At 47.3% G+C, this 15,339-nt stretch overlaps 6 protein-coding genes across 6 annotated transcripts; 4 read left to right on the top strand and 2 right to left on the bottom strand.

Annotated features, from left to right (window-relative positions):
* The first annotated feature begins 1,600 nt into the window (after positions 1-1,600).
* POJ06DRAFT_302352 (NUDIX hydrolase domain-like protein) lies at positions 1,601-3,025 on the top strand. The gene is made up of 3 exons (XM_056190761.1): positions 1,601-2,045; positions 2,103-2,252; positions 2,310-3,025. The coding sequence occupies exons 1-3, from the start codon at positions 1,756-1,758 to the stop codon at positions 2,935-2,937; spliced, it is 1,068 nt and encodes a 355-aa protein (XP_056042876.1). The 5' UTR covers positions 1,601-1,755; the 3' UTR covers positions 2,938-3,025.
* A 645-nt stretch (positions 3,026-3,670) lies between these two features.
* On the top strand, positions 3,671-4,926 carry POJ06DRAFT_282442 (uncharacterized protein; the record flags this gene model as incomplete). Its single annotated transcript, XM_056190028.1, has 2 exons — positions 3,671-3,766; positions 3,925-4,926. The coding sequence occupies 2 exons, from the start codon at positions 3,671-3,673 to the stop codon at positions 4,924-4,926; spliced, it is 1,098 nt and encodes a 365-aa protein (XP_056042875.1).
* A 2,789-nt stretch (positions 4,927-7,715) lies between these two features.
* POJ06DRAFT_134732 (uncharacterized protein) lies at positions 7,716-9,752 on the top strand. The gene has a single exon (XM_056184433.1). The coding sequence runs from the start codon at positions 7,863-7,865 to the stop codon at positions 9,600-9,602; it is 1,740 nt and encodes a 579-aa protein (XP_056042874.1). The 5' UTR covers positions 7,716-7,862; the 3' UTR covers positions 9,603-9,752.
* Positions 9,752-11,006, bottom strand: POJ06DRAFT_134727 (translocation protein Sec62-domain-containing protein). Its single transcript, XM_056184432.1, has one exon. The coding sequence runs from the start codon at positions 10,727-10,729 to the stop codon at positions 9,902-9,904; it is 828 nt and encodes a 275-aa protein (XP_056042873.1). The 5' UTR covers positions 10,730-11,006; the 3' UTR covers positions 9,752-9,901.
* Positions 11,007-11,230: 224 nt separating this feature from the next.
* On the top strand, positions 11,231-11,683 carry POJ06DRAFT_269482 (uncharacterized protein; the record flags this gene model as incomplete). Its single annotated transcript, XM_056189375.1, has 2 exons — positions 11,231-11,304; positions 11,362-11,683. The coding sequence occupies 2 exons, from the start codon at positions 11,231-11,233 to the stop codon at positions 11,681-11,683; spliced, it is 396 nt and encodes a 131-aa protein (XP_056042872.1).
* Positions 11,684-11,895: 212 nt separating this feature from the next.
* POJ06DRAFT_134725 (Choline/Carnitine o-acyltransferase-domain-containing protein) lies at positions 11,896-14,780 on the bottom strand. Its single transcript, XM_056184431.1, has 3 exons — positions 14,534-14,780; positions 13,549-14,470; positions 11,896-13,498 (listed from the first exon to the last, which is right to left on the bottom strand). The coding sequence occupies exons 1-3, from the start codon at positions 14,672-14,674 to the stop codon at positions 12,108-12,110; spliced, it is 2,454 nt and encodes an 817-aa protein (XP_056042871.1). The 5' UTR covers positions 14,675-14,780; the 3' UTR covers positions 11,896-12,107.
* Positions 14,781-15,339: the final 559 nt, after the last annotated feature.

The following is a 15,339-nucleotide window of genomic DNA, read 5'->3' as shown; positions in this document are numbered from 1 at the left end:
CGTACTGCTTGAACCAAGAGCTAAATGCTAGACAAGGCTACGGTGGGCTGTATTATATAACCCCGCGCATTGTCATGCACAAGCTAGCCAACATGTCGGTCAAAAGATCTCCCCTCATTGGCAATGACGACAGCGGTTCAAAAGTAGAAAAGTATCTTCCATTTTATCGCTAGATGATGCGGAATGTCTTAGAACCCCGCTTTTTATGAACCCCGCCTCGGATATCGGAACAGCTCCGAGTGGTACGTCGACGAAATAAATTCAATTTATAGAACTGAAACCGCGCGAATTTCCGTGCGTGATATCACAGTCTGAAAAGAGTCCTTATTACTGTTGAACTTCCCCGTTATGACGATGTAATGTTGACAGCCGGGGCTTTATATCGGCCGGTATCATACTCGGTTTACTACATAGGGTTTGATTATATAATCAACGACTAAATTAACTGTTTTGTTATCTAAAGTTTTTTATGTGTATACACGGATACCCTACTGATATTCGGAGACGATCAGTACTCATATCTTCTTGTCCCTCAGTATAGCGAATAGCGACTTTAATGCCGCGCAACGCGTCTGGATATCTTGGAATTGGAACTATATCAGCAGAATCGTCGTCCTCATCTACATCTGCATTGTCCTGACTGTCCTGTATGGCTGACTATAACGTGCTGCAGAAGCTCTTCATCCTGAGGCTTCCGGTACAGACCTTTCCTCTCTAGACTCCTAGGCTGAGTTTAAAAAATATACAAGGCTCGGGATTTGCCAAGCTTGCTGAACATTGGCAAAGAGAGAAGTAAGTTCTGGGGCCACAGTAACAAGCTGAAGAGGTTGTGGACTAATGTGCTCTCACGAAAACAGGTTTTGGCTGTAGTGAAGACATCATGATTCCATGCTCGAAAAAGCAGAGAACTACATCCAAAACGGTCACCTTTGAAGAGGATCGTCGTCATTCTCAAAGCTGTCAAGTATATGGGTTAGCCACTGATTCCGAATAGACCTTACGATTCTGTAAAATCCCTCGATCTAAAAATTGAAATAGGCTTATAGAATTGGGTGGCAGCCATAGAATGCGAATGTGGGGAGGTGGAGTTGCGAGGTCAACGTCGCTACTGTGCGCCCCGGTATAACTCATCGTCAAAAGGATAGATGATTATAATACGCGACAAGCCACTCCTTTATAATCATCGCATTCATCCATGCTGACTTGTTTGACCTCCATTGATCTCCCAGTGTTGATAGATTGCCGTTCCGTAGAGCATGTAGCGTTTGGAATTACTATGGAACCAGACCGGTAGTCTGTCCATTCCAGAAGCATTGACACAGGGTACGACCATATGGAGGTTTTGTAGACTGGCTGCTGTTTTACACGAAATGGTCCCGTCGGCCGATTCGAGAATAGCGCGCGCACAATGTATCGTTCAGTTACTGCCGCCTAAGAGATTAACGTCGCTGGTCCTTCGTCATTCCTACCCATAGTATTACAAACTAGAAATAGCCGCTATTTGTGTCCGTTGAGATCGCTGGTAAGTTGTGCGGATCAGATGCGAGGCAAATTATTTTGCCACAGAATTAGTCGCGGCCTTTCCCGGGCGCGTCATCCGTAGATCTCCGGTGCCGAATTTAGTGCCCGTTGGATCTTCGGCCTAACGAATGTTGGTTGTAGAGCTATATTTGTTCGAGCACGGAAGGCATTAGACACCACCAATTGATAGAGACTTAGTCAACAGCTAAATTAATTTTCGCTGCTCTGTTTGATATGTCAGTGAAGTCTGCACTGTTAGAAATCGCTTCGCGACAAGAATTAGACCTCCTGACGCCAGAATCGAATAATCCTGCCGGTGCTGTCTCCTCGGGCGCCATTCGGCATGCTGCAGTCTCCCTTATTCTACGATTTAAATCCGACAGGGCAAAAAGTGACGATATAAAGACTACAAGCTTGGAGGAGCTCTTTGCGCAAAAATGGGTTGATGACAGGAATGCAGAAATCCTCTTTATCAAAAGATCGGTTAGAGAGACGGATCAATGGTCAGGCCATGTTGCACTTCCGTAAGTCTAGATCGTAGTTCAAATATTGGCTGGCTGATCGCTAACTCTGACGTGCAGCGGCGGACGGCGTGACGAGGAAGATGAGTCGGATCTAGCGACTGCTAAGCGAGAAGCGTTAGAGGAAGTTGGGTTGGATCTCGACAAGCATGCACTCTATGTAGGACCTCTAGATCAGCGATATGTGACCACGCATTGGGGTGGAAAGATGTGAGCGACATTTCAATATTTATTCGCTGGTTGAGTGACTGACGAGTAATACCGCAGCATTATGATATTGTGTACTTACGTTTTCGTGATCACTACGCCGGGTCCGCTACCGCTCACATTGCAAACTTCGGAAGTAGCAGTAGCATTTTGGTGTCCGATATCTCACGTTGCGAATCCGACAGCTCAATGCCGTTTTGATAGACCGATAGATAACATGGTCAACCAAACACTCATTCGCCCGCTCCGTGGTCTGGTAAAGTGGTGCATTGGATCATTACTTTTTCCAGGTATAAGAATGCCAGAATCTGTAGCCTACGGAGAGAAGAGCGCAGGGAATCAATCCATGATTATGTGGGGATTGACGCACAGCATAATCACAGATTTGCTAGACATAATATATCCAGACAGCAAGAGTCGACGGCCAAGACTTCCAATTGCTAGTCAGTGGGACACTTGGCTGGTTTCCGAGCTTCTTGGAAAGTGGGCGTCTGACAAGAGGGTTGGGGATCTACCACAGTCAATGTGGAAGACTCATTTGGGAGGGAATTCAGTTGGATATATTATTGATCGATATCACTGCAACTTCAAGATTGCGGTGACAATTGCTGCGGTATTGCGATGCTCGGTAGGATCAGCGATCACTATGAGTATCCTGATCAAAGTCATTACGAGACTGCGGAAATAAGGACATCTGCGATAAATTGTTTCTCGATCAAAGGTAGCTTCATATAGCTGCGATCGCGAACTATTGCGATTGCGTTACATGTACAATATGTTTTGTATAATAACTATATAAGTTTTGCATATATTTGAGACTATTGCTATGGACTCCTTCTAAAGTCCCACTTGTATATTTGCGTGAGATTGAGACTGACTAGGACGAAGCGGCGCCAAATCCATGATCTCAACATTTAGCTTGGGACCCACCAAACGCCGTTTAATTAAAACGCCGAGAAGGGCTTGCATTCTCGACCCAAAATAATTGAATGAGCTCGATCAATATTGTCATCTTGCGATACCCTCCTATCTTGGTCCACGATCCCCGAAGTTTTTAATAGCCGGAGTGAGCTGGAAGACTTCCACCAGCTAACAAGCAGGACTCGGCCAATTCTACCATAATCAATATACAATGCAGTACCACTCCATATTTATACTAATGCTGAGAATTCCAATATAATAATTAGGCCTAAAGTACCGGCCTAAACGGACGCGTCTGACTGGTCAATGTCGTCGGATTCAGGACAGCTTGCCTTGATTGTCGAACTCGCAGTCTCCGGAGATCTGCCAAGAGTACTGACGCATGCCACAAGTTATTGGATCTATATTTCAAGAAGTAAGAGAAGCAAAACGCTTGCATTATTGCAGTACAATATCAAATGCAATCACGACTTTCTAAAGAGAAAAAGAGAGATTAGGAAATGGTTATGGCGCAACTGACGGGATGCGTTGGTTTAGGGTTTTTGGCACGGCAATCACGTTACAGTAGTTCTCAACTTTCTCTGTATTTCTCCACGGTCTGGTCTACATTTATTTCCGGACAGCTGCTGTGGTTCCCCTTCCGATCCAACACTCCTATCGTTGCGACTCTCAACATGACGTACCCTTTGAGTGATAGCTTTTGTACCAGATTCCACTGCTCCAAACCATTTTTCCTTACTACCCGGGGCGGGAGCTGTCGATTCTATCTCACGATCCTCCCGCTCCCACTGTCGGTCATTGTGATCTTACTCGCGACGGTGCCTCGGAGCGAGAGTGGAAACATCCTCTCGAGCGATGTATCCTCCATCCGCCTCGGCCGGGTTCATTTGGAACCACCACCGTCGATCTAAAGATCGTTGACATAGTGAGAGCCGGGGACCAACATAGTTCTCAACTCGTCACAGTTCAGGTGGTTAACGTCGATCCTCCTAAGTCCAGTCTCCCGCCGAGCAATATTCTTTTGATGGCCAAGATATATGACCCTCTTTATTTCGACCATGACCAAGATGACGCAGACCCATTCCTCTGCGTTGATCGCGCTTATTGTCACGAGGCTGCAGCCTACAAGGCACTCTCCGAATTGCAAGGCACGATTATACCAAGATACTACGGGTCTTACTCATTTGATCTGCCTGCTGGCGACGCGACTACGCGTTCGGTGCGACTGATCCTTATCGAGGTTGTTCCTGGAAGCCATATGCTACAACTTGATCCAGTGGACTTCTCACAGTCAGAAAGGCAGGTTATAATGAAGGCAATAGTCGATGCGGAATCATTATTGTACACACATAACGTGCTGCATGGGGATGTACACCCAAGGAATATACTTATACTAGACACTGGTAGGGAAATATCAGCCCGAAAAGTCGTGCTTGTTGACCTTGGAAGAGCCAGAATTGGGCGATCTAGCCGTCTAGACAATCCAGAGTACGAGAAAAAATATCTCCCGGGCGTTCCGATCAGTCCTTTGTTACGCTGGAACAAGGCTTGGTTCAAATTGCGCGAGTATGAATGTTTCGAACCATGGATTGACTGGGATTGGCAATCTTGGCTCGAACAAAATTATGGAACTATAGATGCTTTGGATGCTTCGATGGCCTACATGAAATCGATCTGGCTGCCTTCTTTTCTCTTTAGACCTCTCCCACCAGAGCCAAGAGTTGGGGATGTGTCTGGAAAGAGACTCCGTTATTGAACGGGCCATATCTCTTCCAGTCCTTGCCGTTAGCATTTATACGGATATTTCTTATGTAGATTTGTCATCAATTAGCCCGTAGGCAACTCAAAGGCACTACTAGCTCGTAGAGACCAGAAACAACATGATGCCCAATACAACAAATTCCAACGAACGACCTGTTCCTCCCGACCATCCGACCAACCGATAATCCGGTGGACTGAGCAACTGGTGTCCCGTAAGCCAGGGCTGACGAAGCATGGAAACGGCGCGAGGGAACTTCTGAAGAAGTGCAGTTCACGCGGAGAGCTCGCCGAATCACGGTCCAAGTCGAAGGCGACACTGAGCTCGTCAGTTTGCATCAATCACGTGGCCATCCTGCTCGGACTTTGAACGTTCCAGCGGGTTATGTGAGTACTTATGTCAAAGGGTTTCAGGGTTTAGAAATGTCGGATCATAGCCGAAGATTGCATTTGATTTCGATGTCTACTTCTCTCGCTGTATAAACAGTGGTAGTGGTGTGCCTTAATGGAACTGATCAACTGAATTATTAATTAAATATGGATTTTTGGCAAATCTGTAGGATATCCAGGCTTATTTTCAGTTAGGGGTGGATACGATTACGGTACCGTCAAAATTTTATATTATTCGTAAAGTTAATCGCAAAAACTGAGAACCTAATCGTAAAGTAATCGTATAGTTTACCAAAAAAACGTATTCCTATTTAGGTATGGCGTGCAAAAATTTACCCTGACAACGCGCGCAACGCGGTCGACTTATAAATATACTACGAACGTACTATCTGCATCTATGAGTTATCATTTGCCGCTCGCTTGACAAACTCAGAAATACGGATCCTCCGTAGCGACCCCTCCGAAAGCAAGCGGTTGATTATTTACTACTGAATGATGGTTACGAATGAGATGAGCCGATGGAGAACATCTTGCCCAACACGGCCCAGTCGAGCATCGAGTGCTCTGTTGGTCTGGGACCCGAGGATTCTATCAGCCAGATTGCCTCTCAGTCTTTCTCTACAGGATTAACTGAGGTCTGAGGAAGTCCACGATCTTCAATCCTCACCGATTTAGACAGCCTCCAATATTTCTCAACGCACTTGTGGGACCTCGGAATAACTGGCTTTGGGAACAATTTGAAATTACAACCCTCAGCCAACAGTGGAGGCCAACGAAGGTCGAAGAAGCTTCGGAATTATCAGTTACTAGCTTACAAACACTGTCAGAAGTGGTCAATCAAGGACTCTGCGCCGCCAGAGACTACCTCGCGATTCCAGCCTCTGAAGTGGCTGTTGTGAGATTATTTAGTGGCGGAAGAGAGTTGTTTGGGTTAAGACGGCATTCTATGGAGTCAGGAACCATGAGAAAGCTTACTTTACTTGTAGACCAAATTTTGTGCCGTTTTTTATTCAATCTATTTGTTTGTCCTCTACGTGTGCATTTCAGAGCAGATAATGAAAGTCAGGTGCATGACTATATTTTTGCGAGTAACCAACCTCAACGCTCGTATAGTTAATCGTAAAGTTTTACATGGACTCGTATAGTAATCGTATTGGACTTTACGAATACGAATAACGATTAATCGCGAATCGTATCCACCCCTAGCCATATGGTTAAGATATTCGCGAATCTGAGAGTAACTGACCAAACGTCTACCAGACTAGATATGGCGGATTCTATCCGCCAAACTATCAGTCTCGAATAAATCTCCGACGCATTTTAAGTTGGCGGATGGGGATGTCGAATAAACATCCGCCAGGTCCCAAATTGGCGGATACGGCGGACAAGGCGGATAATTTCCTAATTAGGGAAGATCGATGTGGAGTATTTAAGGTCAGGTCCAAGGTTCACCGTAATGTAGCTGAGAAGCGAATATCCACGGAACGCTTAGAGTTTCACAAAGACATATTATATCGCACTGTCCGAAACAGCTATCTATGGAATTCGAGGCTCGCATTCGAGATTTGAAAAAAACTGGATTAAATTCCTCGGAATTTTCAGGACTCCGGTAAGCCCCGTAGGTACTTAAAGATTGCGCGGTTTTAGCTCAGCTAAAATTACTATCTGCATTAAAAGAAAGAAATGAAATGAAATGAAATTTAATGAAGGAGCCACACTAAGCAAAAACTACTTTCGGTTTACAAATAAAGTGGGGCGCTAAACCATTAAAGTAAATGGTCTAACCTAATTAAGCTAGTGCAACCCTTGGTAGATTTATTCGATCAAGGCGGATAGGAAGGCGGATTTATTCCACAAGAGGGTGGATGAGGATCCGCCAACTTGTAATGGCGGATGGCGGATGACGGATGTAAATCCGCCAAACTTGCGATGGCGGATGGCGGATACGGTCAAATTAGGCGGATATCCGCATCGGCCACAGCCCTATACTACAGTTAAGAAGGATTCCTCCGACACAGTGCGTGATGTCGCGCCTCTTTCCGTCACACAGCCTATGCTGAAGATCAGGCATACCATAAGACCATACTCCCGTCCCATGTCCTCTATCGTGGGTTCCAATTGGGTTCAGCTCTCGGCATGGTCATCGGTTTCGGCCGTTCCCTTTTGGGCCCGTTTTGAGTGGCAAAACGGCCTCTCGGGTCAAAAATGGCGCTTTTATCTTCTCCGCCGTCCAGCGCTCCAAGCTTGTAGATAATAACCCTAGGGCGATACTGTATCGCAATAGTATGCGATAATAAACGATATATCTCGAAGTCATGTATAATGACGTCGATAAAATGTAGCTACAACTTCTCGTCGGTTAGTGAGCATGTGGTCGCTGCGCTACGGTCACTTAATCTTATTCACATCGACCAGCGGACCCCCGCCTTATTCGTTAGCGACAGTTGCTGCCCCCGCTGGATCCCTCAAATCTAGTCACATTCAGTCTGGCTATTCCTGTCGCTCTATTGCATCACTGGATTACAACTTCAATCCGGACCAGGCATGGACATCGCCGCGGGTGCGGTTGCCCCGTCCGGTGCTGGCGTTCAACCTAAGAGCTCGCGACCGCTTGTTCGCTCGAATTCGTTCCAACTGCATACAGAGCACTCGACAACTGGCTCAGATGGTACTAGCCCGACTGCCACTATGTCCGAGAACGAACAGGCGCAGAGAACGCGAAGAGCGTCATCAGGCTCCAGTCTCAATATGAATACAGAACAAAGTGCGCCTCGGAAATTGTCAACGTCGTCCTCAGTCTCCTTCTCAAACAGAATTTCGTCTAAAAGAAATTCAATCCGCGCTTTCTTTGGAAAGTCTTCCATCTCAGCATCGTCATCCTCGGCTACGAGTCCGGCTTGCGTGCCGCCTGCTTCATCGGTCACTTCGAACGGCGCTTCGACTCCTCAGGCCAACTATTCGCCACTTCCTCCGATTGATTTCACAACAGCAGACGCAGCCCACCATTCATACTACAAGAAATTACCATACTCAACTGCAATACTTCAGGCAGTTGCAGTTGACACTCTGGCGTGTAACGCACACGGCTCGCTGTTCACAATTGTGTCTAAGAGCTCTCTAGAGAGGCGAACTTTCGTCCTACTGCCTCGCGCAATTATACGATACGCGTTAAATGCGTCATCCACATCATTGCCCGAACACGTCCTTATCTTGTCCTCTGAATCAGTGGCATATGCGTCCGACGACATCCCTGGTAGACAGTATGTATTGCGGGTATCTGAGCGACCCGAGCGTCATCAAGTGGAAGAGCAGACTCTAGCTCAAGTTGCACCAGACGAGGATATACAAGGTCCGAAGAAGTCGTCTACGTCGCCCGTGACGGCGGGCTCATCTGCAAGGCGGTCTATTTTCTTCCATACAAATATTTCTACTCCTACGCTATGGCATCCTCATCATCACGACTCGAGCCACCACAATCGTAATCATCGTCACCATTATCACCACCACCACCACCATCATCATATTCCATTACTTAGGGACGAGAAGACTAGGACAGTTTTACTCGTCTTCGATACTGCCGCTGAATTCATGCGTTGGATGACTCTTGCTCGTGGACAAATTAAATCGCAGCGGGACTCATTGGAGAATAAGCGATATGATCTATTTCAGAGCGTGACGCATGAATTCGAGGAGGGAGATAGCTTAGAACCGTCTCCTCCACTATTTAGCGACTCGTATAGCATTAGTTGCCCGTGGAGCACCCCCACACCCTCAGCGACTGCGCTGACTTCGTCACTACCGCCTTCTAAAAGACCTTCAGTCATATCTATATCTGCTTCAATAACATCCCAAGCCAGTCAGCGACTTTCACCGCTGAGCGGAGCCCGTCAGAATTCATCGTCATCAGTGCAAACGATGGGGTCGTTGGCGTCAAGTAATTCGTCGTCCTCATTGAAGTCACTTCAAGAATCAGTGAATCCAATCCCAATACGGCCACGACCACCACCAGCTGCTCGTCGAGAGTCAGCGACATTTTCCGCTTTGACAAGACTGACGTCGTTGCGTCGTACAGCATCGCGTCAGCGTCAGCGATCACCAGCGGACTCTCCAAGCAACACGTTAAATGAATCAGCACTGGTTGATGACGACGATGGCATCTCGACCCTCTCGCGATCGCTGGGGACGAATGTCCGGCGAAAAAATAAGACGAAGATGACGAGACGGTCGCCCGCAGGGCCGCCCCCGTCGGGGCCATTGCCGCTAATTCCAACCGAGCAAAATTGATCATGACCATATATTTGGAGTTTTTACCAGGAGGCTTATTGTACAATATAATCATCGTTGCCTATCATTTCCCGTTCTCTATTGAAGATTTTATTCCGCTGCGGCGACCGGTGCATAATGTATGGGTGGATTGGCTGAGTTCGGTTTTGGGACCTTTATATCTCATCAAGCTCTACAGTGTGAAGTTAATGACATCGTCAAGAATCCACGGAAGCAGTAATTACATATATTGCACTCTATAATAGTCCTAATATGGCACACAACTATTCAACATCATATCCCAACCTGATACTCGCGAACTAACTTTTATTTTCCCTTGTGTCCCGCGCAACTTCTTCCTCTGTCACTGCCGTCACCGTCGCAGTAGCTTTCTTCTTCTTTTTCTTCTTCTCAGGTTTCACATTCCATGCGTACAGAGGGATGAAGCTGTCCACAAATCCGACGTCCTCGAACAAGTTCGGGAATATCCAAAGTCCTGGAGGAATTGCGAAATATGTTATAGCGAACAATATCAACCGCACAATGGCCATTCCAAAAAATGCAGCTAAAAGTCCCAGCATACCCATCGACAAATACCACACCCCCTGTCGAAGTACGGGGGGCCATAATGGGAACAAAACAATCGTGAAGATAGCAGCGGCAATCAAGCCGGCGTACAAGTACGCAGTCCAATGCACACGTTCCCATAACCAGACGTAGTATATGTCATCATCGCTAGACACGACTTGCTCGCGCACGAAGGACAATGTCGGCACGCCTTTAACTTTCGAGAGGGCCGACATAGGTGGTAATTGGGCTTGAGGGCTCGCGGCGTGCTTGGCCTCGATGGTCTTGCGGGTCAACTTCTCGACGCGAATTGCGAGAGAATTAAGTGGTAGTTCCTTAAACACTTTAATTGCATCTTCTTCCGACGCGATTGGTGGTAGTAATGATCCCTTCTTCTTCTGAGCTGTCGCGTATTCTTTCGATTGCAATGCACGCAAGGCTCGTTTTGATCTGAAAAATTCTTGTCGCTTGCCGTTTAAGACACCTTGTCGCATCTTCAGCTGAGGATTGTGACGAAGGAAGCTCGCGATTGCTAAAGCCGTCGGCGACTTAGGAGGTGCTCCTGTGGGTTGCGCGCTCATTGTGAGACGGAATCTTCTGGCGATTGATCTACTCGTATAGCCGTCGGAGCGCCGTCAGACAGGATAGCAACCGATTGCAAATTTTCGTTGATATTGATATCCTCTTAGTAGCGATTGATATGATAGGTTGTGATTGCACGTATGTGTGTTGTTGTCAGCGGCCGTGAGGAGTCTAGGGACAGTTTGGCAGGTATCCAGTCGAATGACCTCAACGTCCAGGGCTAGGGTATCTCACGTGACAGCTAGCTCTGACGGTGCACCGCCACAACTACGGCGGATATTTCTCGTTGTAAATAGTGAGCCGTTCGAATGATTTCGATGGGCTTGATAACCCACTCCTGATCTCTATCGATCTAATTTACGAACTGTCAACTGAGTTCGTGTTATATGGCAGATAGACGTGAGTGTTACGATCTGTCTAGTACGCAGCTCTAGTTGGTCTGAGGAGCTCCCACGTTTGCTACGATGTACTGCCTGCGATATTTTCTATTATTGCTGTTGATGCCCACGACCGGCGCGTCGCCTCATTTCCTAGCTATTTTCCTACTTTCGCTCTTTATATTTCACAGGCCATGGTATGTTATCCAAGGTATCTAATATTGTTAGGTACGAGTGCATTGACAATGGTTTAGTATCTACTGCTCATTAATACTCATTGCGCTCTTCTCGACAACATGTTTCTTCAACGACCACTGCTTCATTGACTCAAATATGGGAAATATATTCTTACCAAGATTGTTCCTACCACTAGATCTGGCTTCCAAACCGTCTGTTGTGTTCGACATGTTAGCTGAGCGGGCGGTGTTCAGCGGGATTTCGTGGTTCAGACGGTCAGCCTCGTTTGCTGCCGCTACTGGAAACAGTAAATCGCTTGTCTCGTCTTCTGTCGCCGCTGCTGCCACCGCTGCTCGTGAGTTCAGAGTGCCATGTGTCGCCGTGAATATCAGATTGTAATATCAATCTTATGGGTCGAATGTGGGTCATCGCGTGAGCGATTGGCGGTCATACAATCCTCTACATACTCTATCTATTGAGACGCATCTTGATGGTCAGCTGGACAATGGTCACGTAACTTGTATTATAGCAATTGTCATATATCTTAGTTTGATGGGGTGGAACGAGCATCATGGCTTGTGTTTTCGATTTATGTCATATTCGCAAAGTGCAACAAACGCACATTGTACAGTAGTTCGTTGAAACAGTTTTTTTGCTTCACAAGCCTCTTGCTAGCGAGATCTGTGTTGCGCTAATATTTGCAGACATAGTTTCGTTACAAAGCAAATAAGAACAAAAACCTGTACATGACGCCGAGACAACAGTTACCATGCCAATAATGTTACTAGTACAAAAAAAAATACCAAACACGACCCGTTACATCCTAAATATCCGTCAACCGTAGCTTGCGGCCAACCTCACGACGACGTTGTCCAGGATGGCCCTGATGACGATTTCTATGTCGGTGTCGGTGTTCGATTTCAGTGTAAGTTTCAGGAGGATCTTCTGTGCTTTGTGTAGTAGTACCATCCTCCGGCGAGGCAGCTCCAAGGCCGATCTTTGTGCCTTTCATATCCCGCAACAAAATTTCCATCTCGCCTACATCGAAATATCCGTACCCGCCGAGCATGTCACCTCCGTCCGCGTCATCCTGACCCTCGCTCGTACGTCGAGGGCCATCGACTTGTCGTCCGCTGCGTCGTTCTTTACGTCCTTCGAAAGCTGTCGATCTGTCTCGCTCATCCTGGTCCTCGCCACGAATAGGGCTTCGTGCGCGAGTTCCAGTATGCTTGCGCTGCTCCGTTGTTCTCAACAAGCTGCGAACTTCCAAGAAGTAATTCTGGAGCGTCTCCAAGAATCGGTGCGTCTGCCGGTGCTTAGATGATGCGCAGATTGAGATCGAATCTGGCTTGATGATGTAGCCAATGCCGAGACCGTCCTGACTCGTTGGACCGAAACCGAAAAGCCTGAGTGACGGGTTTCCGCAGTTACTGGTACTGATGATGGTGGTATTAAGCTTATCCCAACCTCGGTCTGTGAAGATCAGTGGTAGCTCGAGACCAGTTGTTGACTTCGGGCTCTCGCTGCTGTCAGCCGTCGACGGGAGGTCATCCGCTGTCCCGGGCAACGGAGACAGATCCTCTTCCATACATCTCTGGTGCATGCAGTACAAGGCATATAAGTGACGATCTTGTCCTAAGCCTTGAGCACATAGCTTGGTAGTCTGCACGTGTTTCTCACATGCCCGGCGAAGGTGCTCGAGCTTCATCTTTGGCGGCGCATCTTCGCAAAACTTACGCACGAAGGCGACGGATTCCTCTGAGACGGTGCGAATGGCCTCAGTTCTGCCGTGAAGGAAGTACTTTGTCATGGCAGGTTCGTATGTGCATTCGACTTTTCCATATAACGCATAGTACGCTGCCTGAAACGCCATCTGAACGAATGCGTCTGGAGAAAAGCCCATATGCTTTATGTAATTCATTCCGTAGTGACTAAATTCCAAGACTTCGAACTCGTTCTGGTGGATTAAATCCGCAAGCCGTGTCTCAGCGAACCTAAGAGCCAATGAAAGTTCGGGAACCATTGTCCACTCGAGCTTATGAGGAGTTGTGGTAACATCACCGAAAGAGGTAGGGTCGCGCTGTGCTGGATCCGGGGATTCAGATGCCCAGAGACTAGGCGCATGACCATTGATCGATTTCGCAAACCGTAGAATAGTGTCTGTATATATGTCGCTTACGAAACGCAGGATAGTGTGACCGTCAACACCAGTATCTGCTACAGGTTAGCTCGGAATAGCAGACAAATTTTAGAGGAGTTCTCACGCTCGAAGTTGATACCGGCGCTTCCATTCTTAGTGACAATGATTTGAAGCTTGTCGTACCACCGATTCGTGCAAGTTCCAACCTGAACACCTTTCTCAATGACGTTCGTACCGCAAAGCATATTCATTGCCAATTCTGATGCGGTCTGAGGCGCGGAGTAGTCGAGACATAGGATGAACAAAGCCGAATCAATAATCTGCAGGCATTCATGATTATTGTTATTTGCCTTTCGCGGGCCGTGTAAATTCGTTGCATTGTCCGCGTCAGAATCGGCCAAATCCTCTGAATCTACACCTTGAGAAAGCAAGTCTCGCAGTGACGCCCAGATGCGTCGATTCTCGGCTGTAAGAATGCCCACCGCACCTTTCGCGGCTTCGGTCACAGGTGTATTCTGTGCGTCGTTGATAATGGTCTCGAAATTCTGGGCGAGGTCCTTCTCTGTCATAATAAGGTCCGAGTTGTCATCCAGGACGTCGAACCAGTAGAACTGCGACCTTGCGAGAACAACAATATGCTTTGAGCTGTAGTCCGACTGCATTACGCAGACATTCTCAGTTGAAATCCTAGCTGTCCCGAATATTCTGGAGTACTGGTACATGCACAATGGCTTTCCCCGGACTGTGTCCGGTGGAAGCTCTTCCCTTCGAAGAGCACGAACAAATGCTAAAGTCGATACAACAAGAGAGGCAGCGCGGTTGACCTGATTATTGCGGGCCGGAGTTGGATCATCTTCGAGCAAAAAGAAAGGGTTCAAGTTGAGGACAACTGGGTTGTCAAAGTTCAGATAGGAATCATACCAAAACTGCTCGATGTAGGACGATCTGGTGGCGGCGTATTCTTGCAGTCTAGCATGTAAATCAGGACCTTGTCTGATCAGAAACTCTCGAGCAGCTGCCTGTGTCTCTTCAAATTCACGAGGAGTCTTTATAAACTCAGTGCCGTTAGAATGCCAGACGTTGAGAAAAAGCAAGAGACTCATCCATACCTGTAACGGTGCGACAACAGAAAGATATCGCCGAATAGTATCTTCTAATGGAGGTAGTGGCAGTTTTTGTAGTTTGTCCTGGGCGGCGAACGTAATCCCTGGTGTGGGTGGTGGAAACATGCCAGGCGCTCGAGAAGGCATATTTAGTGATGCTGCAGCTAGCAAATCCGCATTGCAGGTATCGCTAGTGCAGCTAAGATCCTTTATTTGTAGTTGGGAAGATCCGATGGGGAATGGAGTGTGGATTAGAAATGCTGGTTGTGTCGGGAGAAAGAAGAGACAGCGGGTCAGAACTGCAGTACCAGCACGGAGGTTGACGCGGGGGACAGTGTCACATCACAACGACATGCGTGTACACATTATGCCAAGTTGTAAAAGTGTGTCATACTCATACACTCTCAGTCAACATTAATTTACATGTACAATTAGCAAATTACTCGGAGGTTTGGGCACAATAGTCCCTAGGAGACCCAAGTCTCGTCGTGGTAGAGAATTCATGACCCAACCCCACATGCAAATTCGGGTCCGAAATGACCCCGGATCAAAGGATGTGGTCTGATGCCACTCCGCCGCATGAAATCGCCTAACCCATTCCTATCTGACGTCGCGTAATTTGCAGCTAAGGCATTGTACAGATGACCGAGGCATGCAATAGATGTGGTATTCCGCATGCCCACACATAGGGATGCATTGGCATTTTGGGGGCTGCCGAAGAAATGACAAAGAACGCCGTTTTAATCGTTCCCATAAAAGCTTTGTGACATCTGCGACGAGAGCGAGCACGTGATTGATTCGCTGTATGGGAA

The sequence above is a fragment of the Lipomyces tetrasporus genome (genome assembly GCF_029532465.1).
Source record: "Lipomyces tetrasporus strain NRRL Y-64009 chromosome Unknown POJ06scaffold_7, whole genome shotgun sequence".
NCBI classification, from domain to species: Eukaryota; Fungi; Ascomycota; class Lipomycetes; order Lipomycetales; family Lipomycetaceae; genus Lipomyces; species Lipomyces tetrasporus.
Note: the sequence above shows the minus strand (reverse complement) of the source record. Positions and strands in the feature narration are given on the sequence as shown.